This window comes from Dipteris shenzhenensis, chromosome 18 (genome assembly GCF_047967505.1).
Source record: "Dipteris shenzhenensis isolate YYH24624 ecotype China chromosome 18, Dip_SZ_1.0, whole genome shotgun sequence".
NCBI classification, from domain to species: domain Eukaryota; kingdom Viridiplantae; phylum Streptophyta; class Polypodiopsida; order Gleicheniales; family Dipteridaceae; genus Dipteris; species Dipteris shenzhenensis.
In genome coordinates this window covers 28,626,902-28,642,174 of record NC_141613.1, presented here as the reverse complement: position 1 = coordinate 28,642,174, position 15,273 = coordinate 28,626,902, and the positions used below count along the sequence as shown (strand labels likewise).

The following is a 15,273-nucleotide window of genomic DNA, read 5'->3' as shown; positions in this document are numbered from 1 at the left end:
GAGAGGCAAGAGTTTCAATTTCTAAAAATTAATATTTAGACCAGCTACCAAACCAAAATAAAAAAGGGTATCCATTAATAAGCGACCCTCAGAAATAGAAAGATCACTTTTTTTTTTGGCTTTCTATTCATGGAAGGATTGCAGTGAACTTGTGGAGATCCAGGTTTGGGGCTGACCTTACTTGTCCTCGTTGCCACATTGCAATTGAGTCAGTACACCATTACCTTTGGGAGTGCAGATAGGCTAGGACGATCTGGAAAGGTGTTGCTAGGATTTTCAATATTTTTCATACATCTTTCTATATGACTTGGAGCTCCACAGGACAATTCTTTGGCATGAAGTAAGAGTCATCTGCATAAGCCTGTGCAATAAAAGGCTGTGAGCTTAGAATCTGTAACCCTACAAGCTGTCCAATATCAACCAGATGATCCATATAAAGAAGCAAAGGATGAGAAGCAATAGCATAAAGCAAAGCATTGAGAGGGCATCCCTGTCGGATTGACCGTCCCAGAGTCTAGGACTTAGATAAATGATGCCCTATAAGGCATTGAGCAGTGGAATCAGAGTAAAGCCAAGAAATGTCATCAACTAGCTTTGACCCAAAACCAAGTCTGGACATGGTTTGAGAAACATAATCCCACTGTACGGTATCAAATGCCTTTGCCATATCCACCTGCATGACCAAAACATCTTGATCTGAATATTTAGCATATTCCATTGCAGTGAGAGTATTGGAGATATTATCATGTATATGCCTTGTTGGAACAAAACCATGTTGCCTATGATGAACACCATCATGAAGAATATCCTTTATCCGGTGAACCAACATTTTGGTAATAAGTTTATATATAATAGGCATCAAAGCGATGGGTCTCCACTCAGCCATAGTCTCACAGAGAGGTTTTTTGGGCACAAGCTTGACTAGACCATGCTTCCAAGCAGAAGGAAGATGTTGATGCTGCCAGGCTACATTAATGAGCTGCAAGATTGGACCCTTCAGTTCAGCCCAGAAGGCAACAAAAAATTCAATTGTCAAACCATCCCAGCCAGGGGATTTATGTTTACCCAAATGCTTGAGAGCATCATCCAATTCAATATCTGAAAAAGACACTTCTAGCAATGAAGCTTTTTGCAAAGAAACAATAGGAGAGACAAGATCAATAAATTTGCTCCGAGCCAATTCAACCTGAGGAGTAGAAGAAGATGGCTGAGAAAAGAGAAGCTGAAAATGATCCAGACATTGTTTTCCAAGCTGAGATAAAGTCTAGGTTCAAGTACCATCTGGTTTTCTGACTCTCATGATAGATTGACTTTGTCTATGTGCATGCAAATTCTGAAAAAAAGATTTTGATGAACAACCCTTATCTAGCAAAGGCTTAACTCTAGCCCTTGTCTGCCATTTGGAAAGCTTGCGTTTATCATTGGCATCAATGATGGAAGAAGCACAAGACAATGAACTATGTTCAGAAGAGGAAAGAGACCTTTGATGGCTAATATGTATCAAGAACTGCTTTTGTGATTTTGCCCACTGGATTTGATGCTTGGTTTTTGCCATGTACCACCTTCCATAATTCTTAATGACATTTTGAATGTGATGCACAAAAGAGTTCCAAGCAAAATCAATGTCCTCCACGCATGTGATAACAAAGGCATGCAAGCCATTTGAATCATTTGCTGAAATTTTTCATGAGAAAGATATAATTGATTGACATGCAAGTGTTTGACTAGAGAGAGCTGCATATCATCCAAAGGCATACCAAATGAAAACTGCAGCCACAGAGGAGTGTGATCAGACAATTGTTGAGAATAGTCAGTCCACATTTGACATGTATAATCATCATATTGCTAAGCATAAATAAGATACAATCTGTCAAGCCTGGCCCAATACTATGTAAAAGCATTATGATGATATGTAAAGCCCAAAACTGAAGGGTGAGTTGTCCATAAATCTACAGCATGAAGTGATGAAATCAAATCTTCCCATTGTTGAATTTCAGAGGGCATCATATGAGATTTATGAGTAGTATTATCCTTCCAGTGAGGATAATTATTGAAAGCACCACAAAGTATAGCATTAGTGGACCAAGGATATTGCTTCATGGAATCCCACATTCGAGCTCTTTAAGCTGAAGTCTGAGAGGCATACAAGGAACCAATTTCAAATATTTCTCCATTGATCATGCATTGGATAATCATCCATCCGCCACAAAGATCATTATATGCTACACATGGCTGCAAATCATGTCTGGCTAAAATGCACACCCCAGAGAATTGATCAGAGCCTGCATAGAATATATCATATCCTGAAAAAAACCCATGTTGGCCAGCAAAAGAATGCTGATTATGCTCTTGCAAACACACAACATTTGGATGAGTTGTATTTACATAGTGCTAAAGGAGCCTCCATTTATTTGGGTTGCAGAGGCCTTGTATATTGTAAGAAACACATTTAAGAGAAGCACACATGAAAATATGTACAAGGAATAAATAAACCTGAGAAAGAAAAGGAGGCATCAAGCCTCTACCATAGCCTCAGGGTCTTGCTGACCCTTAGAGTCCAATTCCCTGACAAGATCATCTTCTTCACAACACATGCGCGCGTGTATGCGTACACGTACACACTTTTTTGTGTGTGTGGAATGCGTACACACACACACACACAACAAAGTGCATTTTATTAAAATTCATGATCTCTAAATCATGGAGTATTTTATTATCATTTGTTTAAGATCCAAGAATGAATCCCATGAAAATAACTTTCTCAAGCAAAGCCATCTACCCAAAATCATGAATTTACAATAAGCACCACAAATTCAATACCTTCCATACACAAGGCCTATGTTAGTGCATGTAGCTTCCTCCAGGTAATTTTAGCATAATGTCCTTTTTCGTTGTTGCAAAGGAAACAAGTATTAGGGAAAACCTCAAAATGGACTTGCTGAGTGTGAACCAAGCCTTTAACAATCTTAAGGTGCTTACAGACTACCCCAGAATCCCAAAATGGCCTTGCTGAGTGTGAACCGAGCTCTTAAGGTGTTTAGAGCTTGGTCATGTAGAGGCCTTGGATTGACACTTGGTTTTAAACCAGATTTGCCAGCCAAAAACCAGGTTACAAATTGGATTTCATTCATGCACTAGCCAATTTTTTGAAACTGGGCGTACGCTTTCAGACTTTGCGCATGATGTGTGAGCCCCACAAATGCCTAGAAACAGTCCAGCTTAGTTTTTTCATGAGCCCCTACTTGGAAGGAGGGGTCCGTTGGGCAACCAGTTATTTTGTGGCTTTCAACCAAGATCTTCCAAATTGCTCCAGGTGAACTTGTGGATCGCAAAACTGCAGATTTTGGTTTCCAAACCAAGCCACTCACATGAACAGGCTCTTACAGAGTACCCTATTGTGGGCATGCCCATGGATCATCATGGATAGGCAAGGGTGCCTGCCCACATCTAACCCACGACTCAAATGTATTCAATACACCATGGGCGGCATGGTATCTCCCACAGATCAAGGCCCCATGTTGTTCACAAGCCAATCCAATTGGATGTAGACCAAACTTGCCAAGTTTTAAGGCGTTAAGTGCAGAGTCTTGGGCAGGCTTCAAGAGCGAAACGCCATGCATAGTTAATGCTCGGCTAGTCAATTTGGGACAAGCCTAGTACTGGCGAAAAGTGGCAAACTAGCCAAGTAAAAAATGGACTAGCCAATCAGCTCCAAGCATTAATGGAGACTCTTTTTTGTTTTTTTTTGGGTTGATTTGGAGACTCTTTTTTGTTTTCTTTTTGGGTTGATCGAAATCGAAAGTGCCAATAGAGTCAAGCATTACTCTTGGGTGGAGAATTCTGTCGTTGAAAGAAATACTCTCAACTTCTAAAGAAGAGGAAGAGTGTCACAGAGAATCGTTGGCTATGGCGACCGATTCACAGGCAGCCCCTCCAACGACGGAGCGCGTAGACACAGCTCAAGCTTTGCTCCTCGGGGCTCTTGCTCCTGGCGTTAATGTTAGTTAGCCTCACTTTTGTGGCTTTCCCTCTTCTTCTCCTGTTCTCCTTTCTTGCCTCGAATCGAAATCGTGCTCCACGTCCTGCTCCTTTGGATCGTCTAAGAAATTGGCACCTCGGATTGAGAGTTGAATCTGTAAGACCCTTTTCTCACATGAGTTTTGTACATTTTTGACTGAATTGGCAGGCGCCGACTTGGGCAGTGTTGCAGGTTGTAATGCTAGCGCTAGGTTTGTCTCTGGCTGCTCTCTTGCTTGTGGCATTCGGATCAACTAGCCTGGCACTTCCTGCCCATGTTATTTTGCTGATTGTTCTGGCAGTAATACTCTTCGCGCTGCTCAGCTGGTATCTCCTCTCCTCTGCTTTGTAGGTTTATCAAAGTCAACGGATCATACTCATATTAAGCTCGATATAATTTTGGTCTTTCTTTTGTTGTCGCTTCTGTTTATGATGCAGGTTCGTTTCGCAGACTGGGTTGGTTACTTTGGAACAGCAAATGAAAGACTTGAATCTCATGGAAACAGCTGATAAAAAGCAAAAAGCAATGTAGTGATGAGGAGGTGGTTTTGATGAATTGATGCACTGGACAAGACTGCATTATGCAAGGTCTTCCATCGCAGGCACAAGGAAGTTGTTACGAATCCAAGTCCCTGTGCAGGTGGCTCTTCGCCCAGATGTGAAAGCCAGGCCAGGTGCTTGCTGGAGAAAGAACTTCAGCTGTCGACTGTGATCAATGGTCTGATGATTGCATCTGTTTGGGCTAGAGCTGTCTCTTTTGTCAAGAGATTTAATTGTTTACGAGCCAATGCCTACTTGACACATTAGAGTTTTCAGGAAATCCATCAAATGTAGTGGAAAATTTGTCAGAGTTGTTTTCTGTTTAAAGTGCAGTATGGTTTATGCATGTGAATGCAAGGAGTATGTGTATGTTTGTACCAAACATATTGGGTGCAGTAGAATGCTGCTTGGACAATAACCTGCATGTCAACGTACTTGAAGCGCTAAAGAACAACTTTCCAGCAGACCCAGGAGGACCCAGCAGCCTTGTGAGAGCAGATGGGAGTGGGAGAAGAGGAGCAGCTTGTCTCTCTCCACCTCCATCAAGCTCAGGCTGCCCCATTGCAGCCATGCAGCCTATAGGAGACCAAGCAGACAGCATACGCAGCCACATAGCAGCAGCCTGTGATTGTGGACGAGGCCGAGGTGGTTGAGCCCTAGCAGATTTTGCTTCATTCGTTTCAAAAAGTATAGGCAATTGCCAGTGCTTGTATGTGGTCAAGTTCAAGCATCAGGGCTCCCATGACATCAGCTGTCGACTGTGATCAATAGTCTGATGATTGCATCTGTTTGGGCTAGATCTGTCTCTTTTGCCAAGAGATTTAATTGTTTACGAGCCAATGCCTACTTGACACATTAGAGTTTTCAGGAAATCCATCAAATGTAGTGGAAAATTTGTCAGAGTTGTTTTCTGTTTAAAGATGCAGTATGGTTTATGCATGTGAGGGGGAAGGAGTATGTGTATGTTTGTACCAAACACATTGGGTGCAGTAGAATGCTGCTCGGACAATATGTTTGTACCAAACACATTGGGTGCAGTAGAATGCTGCTCGGACAATACATGTCAACATACTTGAAGCGCTAAAGAACAACTTTCCAGCAGACCCAGGAGGACCCAGCAGCCTTGTGAGAGCAGATGGATCATGGGAGTGGGAGAAGAGGAGCAGCTTGTCTCCCTCCACCTCCATCAAGCTCAGGCTGCCCCATCGCAGCTATGCAGCCTATAGGAGACCAAGCAGACAGCACACGCAGCCACATAGCAGCAGCCTGCGATTGTGGACGAGGCCAGCAGATTTTGCTTCATTCGTTCCAAAAAGTATAGGCGATTGCCAGTGCTTGTATGTGGTCAAGTTCAAGCATCAGGGCTCCCATGACATCAAGGGTTTAGGAGAAACATCCTCAAGCCAAGGAATGAACTTAGCATCAATGGTTGGGACTGGTGACATCCAGACCTTTCTTCCGATAGTGCCACCAATGAGCTCCAAAATGATGTTTGCTGCCTGTGTGTGGGTGCGCATCTGAAGATGGGTGCCTTGGCCTCCATGCTGCTTTCAATAATTTCGTCTAGGAATATTCTATTTAACGTCACACTGTCTGTGGGCAAAAGCCTAAGCCGAGCCCGCTTGGCTGCATTGGTGGAGATGATGTCCTTTGAACTCGTGGAGGTTGATAGGATCAAGACCTTTCGATAACCAATCTGGCCTCGTAACGACGGAGGTGGAGAGAGGCAGGCTGATCCTCTTCTCCCACTCCATATCTGCTCTCATAAGGCGGCTGGCCCCTGTGTCTTCCTGGGTCTGGGGGGGGTTGTAGGCTGCTGCTGGTGCTGATGAAGAAACGACGGAGGGAATGGTCCTACATCAGTTTGGACACCCCCTCCTAGTGGCCGATTGGCCGCAGAAAGGATGGTTCCATGGCAAGAATTAGTTTAGAGAGCAAGTCAATAGGTGGTGACAATTTTTCGAGCAATGGATTGGTTTAAATGCAAGCAACTAGAAGTGTGCAAGTGAGCGTGACGTGAATCAGAGAAAGAGGGTTGATGTCAATTGTCTTACACCTTGGGGCTTGAAGGGTATATTCAAGATGCCTTTATGTAGTAGCTAGAAAACTAGTTAGATTCTTTTTGCAAGTTCTATTGCTTGTTGGAGGTCAAAACAATACACGTAGGCAAAGATAACCCAATGATGCGAAGATCAAAAGACGAGGTAAAATTGTAGAACTATACATAGCCTAGGTGTAGGTAAAAGCCTCACTATTCACCATCGGAATTTCACACCTTATTGGGATGTGAACGATCGAGTGTTCTAATAAGAAATGAGTTATGCATACATGGATATAGTACATTTTTTACACAATACTGAAAAGAGTAACCTTTTTTGAGGAACACTCAGTGATGACAACATGTTGAGTAGATATTTTTAGAGGATTGAAAACAAAAGAATCCAAACCTACATTCTCACGGTATTTTCTATACATTGTTTTGAGTTGGGGATCTTTAGTTTATCTCAACTTTTGAGCATCATGGATTTCATTGTTGAAAGCTTTCATGCTATTATACAAATATGATGTCATATTTGAAAGTATTAAATCATACCAAAATATAAATCTTTAAGCACATGAGGTTTATGATATTGAGATGTTAACAATAAAAAATGGGTGGTGTTCAGATTGCACAAAGAAGATTATAATCTTGTTCAGATCACACAAGAAGATTATTATCATGTTATCATTCGTATTACCCTATTACTATGCATTGTCACGCAAATGTCCCCATGGGAAAACTTTATGACCATCCATAAAGTACATATGATTCTACTTTTTACAAGAATTTAACTAATGAGTAATCAAATTTGGCTTTTATTATTAATAACAATAAAATTGGTAGCATCATCAATGGCCCTTTTGAAGGGTTTATGTACAAGATGGAGCTCTTGGAAAATAAGATAACAACCCTAAAGTCTTGCCCACACCATGGTTAAATGCATTTCTCACCTTCTAAAGTCTATATGGTTGACTTATGTTGTTGTTCATATCAAATAGAGAGTTAGCAATAAGGAACATGGCTAGATTATAACGAGGCAAGCTCCCACTTCCAGTCGAAGATAACACACTATAAGCACAATTAGAATTAGAACATAATATTTACATATAGGTTGTTATATTAAGCTATGTTACAAACCCATTAATTTTTTTGCCCGACTTAAGCTATATTTGGACTCACTTGATTGATGAAATAAGCTTGAATTGTTGATGGGCCATGTGATTTTTGATGTCGCGGCCTCAATCAACCTCTGGTTGCACCCACTTTAAAATGCAAAAGCCCTATGAGGACTTGAATACAAAGTTGGAAACCGTACCACCATGCTACAAAATTTTTGATATAATAACCGACCACTTCATTATCTAGTGGAAAAGGGGAGGAAGCCCTTCTCCAATGATATACAAGGAACTAATGCGCTAGGAGGGCTTTCCCCCTCATAAATCCCTCTCTTGGTCGTCTTTTCCTTTTCAATCCCTCATGGTAGTCAATCATCCACTTGTCAACGCCCCCTCTTTTCCCTTCCACTTCGCTACTCTCCCGTCTTCCATTTCTCCACAACTATATTCCCTTAACTATTGGAATTATGAGTATGGGTACATAATTGGCACATGATTAGAATGAAAAAATGCCTAGGGTTATTTTTCTTTAAAAACTAGAAATATGTGTGAATATCATTGCTAGCCGACATGGTGAGGTCGAGATTGTGGTGGAAAGAAGAAGAATGAGATAATGGTACTACGTGTCAACAGCCTAGAGGTGAGCCAGCCCTTGGTTGACAACTTGGGAGGCACTACAAATGCGCCATAGCTTGGAAGGGTCAAGGAAGTTTGTTCATGTGGCAACCATCATGGATGCCCCTTTCTGCTAGCATTGATGCTCCTTAGTAGTATTTGATGCTCCTTTTTTATGGTATTTGATCATTGATGCTCCTTTCTTCAAAGTGTTGTAGTGACTGGCGGGCGATGCATACTAACGCGAACAAAACAAAACAATACAATACAACTACCAGATTGCCGTGCACACTGCATACCTAGAACCCATTATATTGGGTGAAGTCTGCAGACCCACCCAGACAGATTGACAGCCTGTGCTGCCTTCAAAGCAGGTGGAATCCGGCTTGGGCGGCCTCTGGTCGTGATACCCAACGCTGCGTACATATATACTCGTGCATCTGGCCGTGCATACGGTCTGCGTACCTTGTCGTACGGCCTTCCCGGTTGATATTGCTTTTTCTGCTCTCTCAGAGCTTCAGAACTTACCTACAATTTTTGACTCAAATGCTCATTAAGTTGATGAGGATAGCCCTACTATGAAGTACCCAGTTGTCATTTTACTACTACGACTTCTATTGTATGCATACTATGTAATGCATGGCATTGGGAAAGGAAGGGCGGTGGGACGAGCTTCTACACGATGGTGTTAAAAACTTCACCTCAACGCTTTAAAGTTCTATCACAATCCAAGCAACACAAACACATGCCCACCACGAGAACCTTCACTACACACCTTAATATTGCTTCGTTTCCTCATTACATGCTTGTGAATGGTACACCTCCAGCCATTGATCCCACTCAACCACCGTAGCCAATTGCCATCTACTCTTTTCATGGGTATGCTTTGTCCTCATCTATGGGGAAGAATGATTGAGATCTATTTAAATGGATAAGTAGCAATCCACAAACATGTGTTGTTAACATGATGTTGACATTATACTTGCCATATGGAAGGTGACTCTCAATCAATGTCCTAATGTTTCTTCTCAATCAATGGCCTAATGTTTCTTGTAGACCATGAGGTATTTTCATTTATAGCTACTCACTTGAAAATCTTTTTGGGAAGGAGCTAAGCTTATCTAATACAATCTAATTGATAACATATTTTAAGTCCTAAAGATTATCCTAGTAAGCAAGGTCCCCTTAACAAAGGTTATTGCTTCGAAGTCAATAATAATATTAACACATAAAAAGACTAGAAAAGACTTGTATAACATGAATAACTATAGGCATCTAGAGCTTCATTATATATCACACAATTCCACAAGAGGATAAATGATGAAAAAAGAAGGAGCAATAACAACTATCAAGCCCGTAATTGTAAAGAGTTGAAAATTTTATTGATTAATGGAAACTTGAGAAGGGGTAAAAAGGAGAGTGTTTAATGAGAACATTCCTCTATTTATGAGGGAAGGGGCCCCTCCCTTCCTGTTTATGAGGGCTTGTATCACAAGTCTAAAAGACTACTTAGCACATTGTAACAATAACCAAATGAAATACTTAGCGATGAGTTACTCTTTTGAAACAAGTGATCAAATGTGCAGTAAGAAAACCATATGAACTATGCCCATGACAATTGAATGTTTGCTATGAACCATGCCTATGACAAACGAATGTTCGCTACTATTTGAGATTCACGCACACGCACACATGGGCCATAATTTTCTAATTATTTATCTCAAATGCAAGATAACCTAGAACACTGCAAGATAACCCACAACAATGTCACTTAGGAAATAGGATGGAATAAGGTGAGAAGAACTACAAAAAGTATCTTCATAAGATAAAGCTCAAGTCAATGTCCAATCAAAAAGCTACAATGTCAAGGATTATTTTTGGAAAAATCCAAATCTGAAGTCATTAGATTCAAATGGCAATTTGCTAGATGTTCTTTCTTACTTGCCAGGATTCTAGAGTTGAATATAGACAAACATGAATCATAATTTTCTAATTACATATCTCAATCCAAGATAACCCACAATGATACATATCCAAGATAACCTGATATGACTTGAATGAAGAGAAACGATCACATAACATGGCAAACATCGATGCTAACCATGGCCTTATATAGCTTGTACCATAGACTAGCTAGTTGTTAGTACAATTCCTAGCTAAACCACCTAGAAAGCTAACTAATCTAGGTAACTAGATGTTTGTTTTGATCTATTCTAGTCACCTAAGGTAGAAGGAGGTAGCCTTAACTAGCTACCTTGTCTAGACTAGCGGGTTGGTTGTGTTCTAAAAGCTCTCTCTCTCTCTCTCTCTCTCTCTCTCTCTCCCCCCCCCAAGAAAAACCTACCATGAATATATTAGTGCCAATGATGGACTCTCAGTCCGTAGTAGCTGATGGCTATAGCTAGTGGATGATAATAGACTCCCTCCCCCCCTCCCCTGCCTCATGCCCTAAACTAGCTACACACTCATACAACTTTCTAGCAAGCTTACAAATTTGGATAGCTAGTTGGAAATTTTAAATTGTTTGGGTCACCTAGACTATGTTTAGCAAGAAACTTAAACTAGCTATCCTACTAGACATCAAAGACAAACGGCTTGATATCTAAACCAAGAGGTGAGTTTTTTTGGCAAAAGAATGTTTTATTTGTGTGTGTGTCCAAGCCCAAAACAATGCATATCCAAGATAACTAAAATCTTACTTGAATAAAGAAAGACCATTATACAAACATTGAACATCCATTTACATTAGAAGCACAATGTTGCTAGATAAATCTGCTAAAAAATATAGGAAAGATTTAATGAAGCAAATCACCTATATTACATCAACAAGCATGTGCATGGTGTGCTCACACATCGCTTACATTCTATTTGTTTCTTGCAAATGTCCTTGTTTGGAGATACTCTCATCTTATTGTGCATGAGTAGTTCCACTGCCTTCTCACTTGATGTGAATCTCCCTATTGTGTATCATGGATACGATTCCACCATAGTAACGATCTTGTGACTTAATCTATATCTCTATTATTGTGTGTCTTGTTGAATCCCATAGGCTTTTTACATCTATTTGCTTCCTTTGTATGTCTAATTACAAGCCCTAGTGTTTCTTGTAATGGACAACATCTTTGATGCTGAGCAACTTAAACATTTCATGTTTGTTCCAAAGGAAAATAGCATAACTAATGTCACTCTTTGTAGCTAATGGTCTAAGCTATCAGTGGTTGCAAGATAAGGGTGTCCTATCTAGATTCATTGCCTAGACTATATAAAGACAATAACATGCATTTTTGCACACTAAATGGCTAATCTTACCTAATTCCCTAAGGAATATCATTTTATAGACTTCTAATGAACCATCATAAATCTATTCGTGCACACAAAAATACCATCTAATCAAAGATCATGGATATATAAGTCCTTGTTTCTCTATGTATAGCTTGGGTATACAAGGCCTATCTTAGATTTAAACAAGTAGACATTGTGGTTTTAAATCAACTATATCTCCCTCCCTTTATATCACACTACCATCTAGATTCATAGGAAGTGGCAGATTTACAATAAGACTGTTTGCCACAATTGCAATACTTTCACCACCAACTCTGCTAATTTGAAAATGTAGTCGCTTTCCAGTTTCCAGGTCTGCTGTGTTGCCACATGCTTTCAAGATGGCAACGAAGGCCCTGCTGTCCACGGACAAGTCTTGCTCTTCCATTTGCGCATGCAGTCTAATAGCCTCCTCACTTTCTTCATGCTCAGTATGCCCCACGATCATAGTAGTCCATGTCACCAAATTACGATATAGTAGCTCTCCAAAGACACGACGTGCCTCCTTCATGCTGCCAACCTTTGCATACATATCCACCAAAGTGGTTCCCACAAATATATCTGATTCAAAATCACTCTTTGAAACTTGGGAGTGGATGGCTCTACCTTTCTCCAGGCATCTTGTCTTTGTTCCGTCTTCCAGGGCTGCCATGCCACTGCAAGCCTTCAATGCACCGACAAAGGTTCGCTGATCAGCTAGGATACCTTCCTGTTGCATCCGTGCAAAAAATTCCAGAGCCAGTGTACCTCCTTCCTGCTTGGTATAACCCAGGATCATGGCATTGCTTCAGAAGAGTGAGTTTATTAATATGCTTTGAAGGCGGCCTGCTTGGATAGTCGCCTAATTCCTTTTTCTGGGTGTATGTCCCCAGCGTGTTGTATCCTGTAAACGTCAAAGTTTTGTCGGGGGTCTCCCCTCCCCCCGAGAAGACAAGTGCAGGGTGGATTCACCCACATGTCCCTTTTACAGGGAGGGGACGCTCTTGACGGCCACAAAAGTGCCAAATATGCCTAAGAACAATCTGTGGCGTGGCCTTTGAATGAACCAAACTTCACAGGATTATTGGGTGGAGATGATTGAGCTTCGGGCTGTGTAGCTACATGTTCTTGGCGTAATTCCCGTTTCTCTGCTGCTGGATGTTTGCTTTATTCTTGCCTCTTGCTGTGCTACAAAGCCATGGCTGTGTCGGTGTGTGGGTTCGGGTCTGATACTAGGGCTTGCTGGTGAGAGTAGAGTACAAACCCCCCCTCTCTACGTCTATATAAAGCACTCATTGCGCGCTCCCTTAACAGTCCAGTGAAACAAAACAAAATTGAAATATCAGCAAGTAAAGCACAACGAAGAAAAGAAAAAAGGGATTTCGATGAATTGTACTGCAAACGATTGTTTGAAAGTACCTGGCACGGCGGGCACCTCGTCTTGCAGTCCCTCCGATTTATACTCGCCTTCAGGTCTGTCAGTTCCCGACTTCAATTGACCTAATGGCTCTCGCAAAGAGCCCGCTCCAGGGGCATCTGGATCTGCCTTAGCGTCAAATGTCTCGCCGCGAGACCAGCATTTGCGAATTCTTCGGAACCATAATTCGATTAGATTGTTCGGGAGCTGTGGTGATGCGAAAACTTCCAAACAAGAATTAGATGGGAGTCCAGTACCGTAGCTTGAAAAATTAGCTTTACCTTTGTTTTATTCAGAACCTGGCTGACTATCGAACACTTAAGCAAATGGCGTATCATATTTAGCAAATACGAAGATTGCATGTACTACCTCAACGTGCCAGGCGAGCAAGAGGACTCGCTGGTATAGCTAGAGGCAGAGAAGCTCATTGTTGCTTCTAGGGAACGGGCCAAAGGCGATCAGAAGCGCCATCGACCAGCAAATAAAGAAGCTTACAGCCACAACAAAAGCAGACACAGACAGAGCCGCTCGTATCAGAAATAGTGCAGTAGAAGTACGCGCGTTGGACATATTTATTGAAACCCTAACCCCCTCCACGTAAGCCCTAACCCTAGCCCTTTCCCCTAACCCTAACCTTACGCAGCCCCATGATGTGCTCCATTGTTGCAGTTCCTCTCCACTCGGGCATTGCGGGGCTTCGTCTAGTTTCTGAAACACATCCTTGTTACTAGCAAATGTCCAAAAGATCAAATGTCACTCTGCAATGGCGACCGATTATGCAGACATAGGGACGACGGCTTGGCTATGCCTGCGAATTCGAGGGCCGCCTCACACATTTGCCAACGTTGGGAAACATGGGAAAGGGCTCTTAACCCTCGACACCTTAGCCCAAACTACGCCTTAGGGGTTTTGACTATGTGAGCTCCAATTCCATGCACCAAGAAGCTCTCTCTCTCTCTCTCTCTCTCTCTCTCTCTCTCTCCAACATACACACACAGAGACACACCCCAAGCAAATATGCTTCCTCCTATGTTTCTGCATGCACCATGGAAGGTGAAAGCACAGTGTGTCCCCCCTCTGAATAAAGCATTCAAAATTTGATTAATTAGTCCCACCCGCTCCCTCCCTCATGCTTTCCTCTTCCTGCTCCTTGTTTCTTCCTCTCCCTCCTACTTGCCTACTATCCATCTGCTCCCGCCTCCCTCCTCCCTCTTCCTCTCGGTCCTCCTCCCTTCTGTCCATTCCTCTCCCTCGCCTTTCTTCCCCGTTCGATGCCCCCCTAGTGACTCAACATGATGAAAAAAGGCTCCTTTTTTCTCGCTCTTGAAGCAACTCCTACATAGGATTTATGTCCCACACTCCCATCCCGTCCTCAGAGGCACTAACTAGCATAGTCCAATGTAGCTAGAAGCCTCATTAGAACCGAAATGTAAGAGCTCCCCTCCTTCCTGCTATTGTGCCCATACTAGCAACCCCTCAGTCTATGACAGTGGGTCTCAGAGCAAGGGCCGAGGCTTGATTGGAGCCATTCTTTGGCAAGGAGGAGGCGCTGCAGCAGTAAATCTAGGGAGGCTGAGGGAATGGACTAGGAGGATGCGTCAATTTTACGAGCAAAAACCTATGAGCAAGTTTATTTGAGAGTGTTTTTCAAGAGATTTAAAAATTTGTATTTCTTTAGGAAACATGAGAAGAATAGGATACAATATCCCACTAGAACTAGATCCCTTTATCATAAAAATATACAAACTAGTCACTCATTCATTTTTACATAACATAAATTTCCTTATTCATAGACATCCCTTTGTACCCCTGCTATTACCTTAAAAAAGTATTGAAAAATAATTCCTTTAAGAAACATCCCTGATAATCACTCTCGATGTAATAATATTATACATATTACTTGTTAAACACATTTATATCATATGACAATATCTTTCTAGTATTTTTATAGCATAACAAGATATTTATGGACATGTTTCTAAAAATGTTCAAATTACTATAAATAAGTATTAACTTGGGCTTATATATCACTCTCATAAAATACATGTAATATTCAATACTATATATGCCAGATTTTCCAAAAGATAACTCCATAGATGTGCTCAAATGGCGTTTTCTGATCAATTTGAGTGGCTGAATGACTATATTTGGACATTGGATGTGAAAGTTATCACTTTTAAAAGTGTTGTGGGGTTTCGCTGGCGAAACTACCGTGATGCCTTACTTCA

At 41.6% G+C, this 15,273-nt stretch overlaps 2 protein-coding genes across 6 annotated transcripts; one reads left to right on the top strand and one right to left on the bottom strand.

Moving 5' to 3' along the window:
- Positions 1-3,819: 3,819 nt before the first annotated feature.
- LOC147891056 (uncharacterized) lies at positions 3,820-4,903 on the top strand. Its single transcript, XM_087389870.1, has 3 exons — positions 3,820-3,999; positions 4,187-4,344; positions 4,456-4,903. The coding sequence occupies exons 1-3, from the start codon at positions 3,907-3,909 to the stop codon at positions 4,547-4,549; spliced, it is 345 nt and encodes a 114-aa protein (XP_087245996.1). The 5' UTR covers positions 3,820-3,906; the 3' UTR covers positions 4,550-4,903.
- Positions 4,904-11,715: 6,812 nt separating this feature from the next.
- On the bottom strand, positions 11,716-13,576 carry LOC147891055 (pentatricopeptide repeat-containing protein At4g18520, chloroplastic-like). 5 transcript variants are annotated; one of them, XM_087389767.1, is made up of 3 exons: positions 13,327-13,576; positions 13,048-13,217; positions 11,716-12,934 (listed from the first exon to the last, which is right to left on the bottom strand). In XM_087389767.1, the coding sequence occupies exon 3, from the start codon at positions 12,425-12,427 to the stop codon at positions 11,837-11,839; it is 591 nt and encodes a 196-aa protein (XP_087245893.1). In that variant the 5' UTR covers positions 12,428-12,934; positions 13,048-13,217; positions 13,327-13,576; the 3' UTR covers positions 11,716-11,836. The 5 variants fall into 5 exon arrangements, with proteins under 5 accessions (XP_087245893.1, XP_087245894.1, XP_087245892.1 ...); XM_087389768.1 differs by having other exon boundaries at positions 13,048-13,269; positions 13,415-13,576; XM_087389766.1 differs by having other exon boundaries at positions 13,048-13,252; positions 13,415-13,576.
- Between the last annotated feature and the right edge of the window lie 1,697 nt (positions 13,577-15,273).

What these genes read in the sequence shown, in the direction of transcription:
- LOC147891055 (XM_087389765.1), bottom strand. Translation starts at nt 12,427, where the DNA reads ATGATCCTGGGTTATACCAAGCAGGAAGGAGGTACACTGGCTCTGGAA.
- LOC147891056 (XM_087389870.1), top strand. Translation starts at nt 3,907, where the DNA reads ATGGCGACCGATTCACAGGCAGCCCCTCCAACGACGGAGCGCGTAGAC. An exon ending in CTCTTGCTCCTGGCGTTAAT is followed by an intron (nt 4,000 to 4,186) that starts GTTAGTTAGCCT and finishes CTGAATTGGCAG; the next exon opens with GCGCCGACTTGGGCAGTGTT. An exon ending in CTCTTCGCGCTGCTCAGCTG is followed by an intron (nt 4,345 to 4,455) that starts GTATCTCCTCTC and finishes TTTATGATGCAG; the next exon opens with GTTCGTTTCGCAGACTGGGT.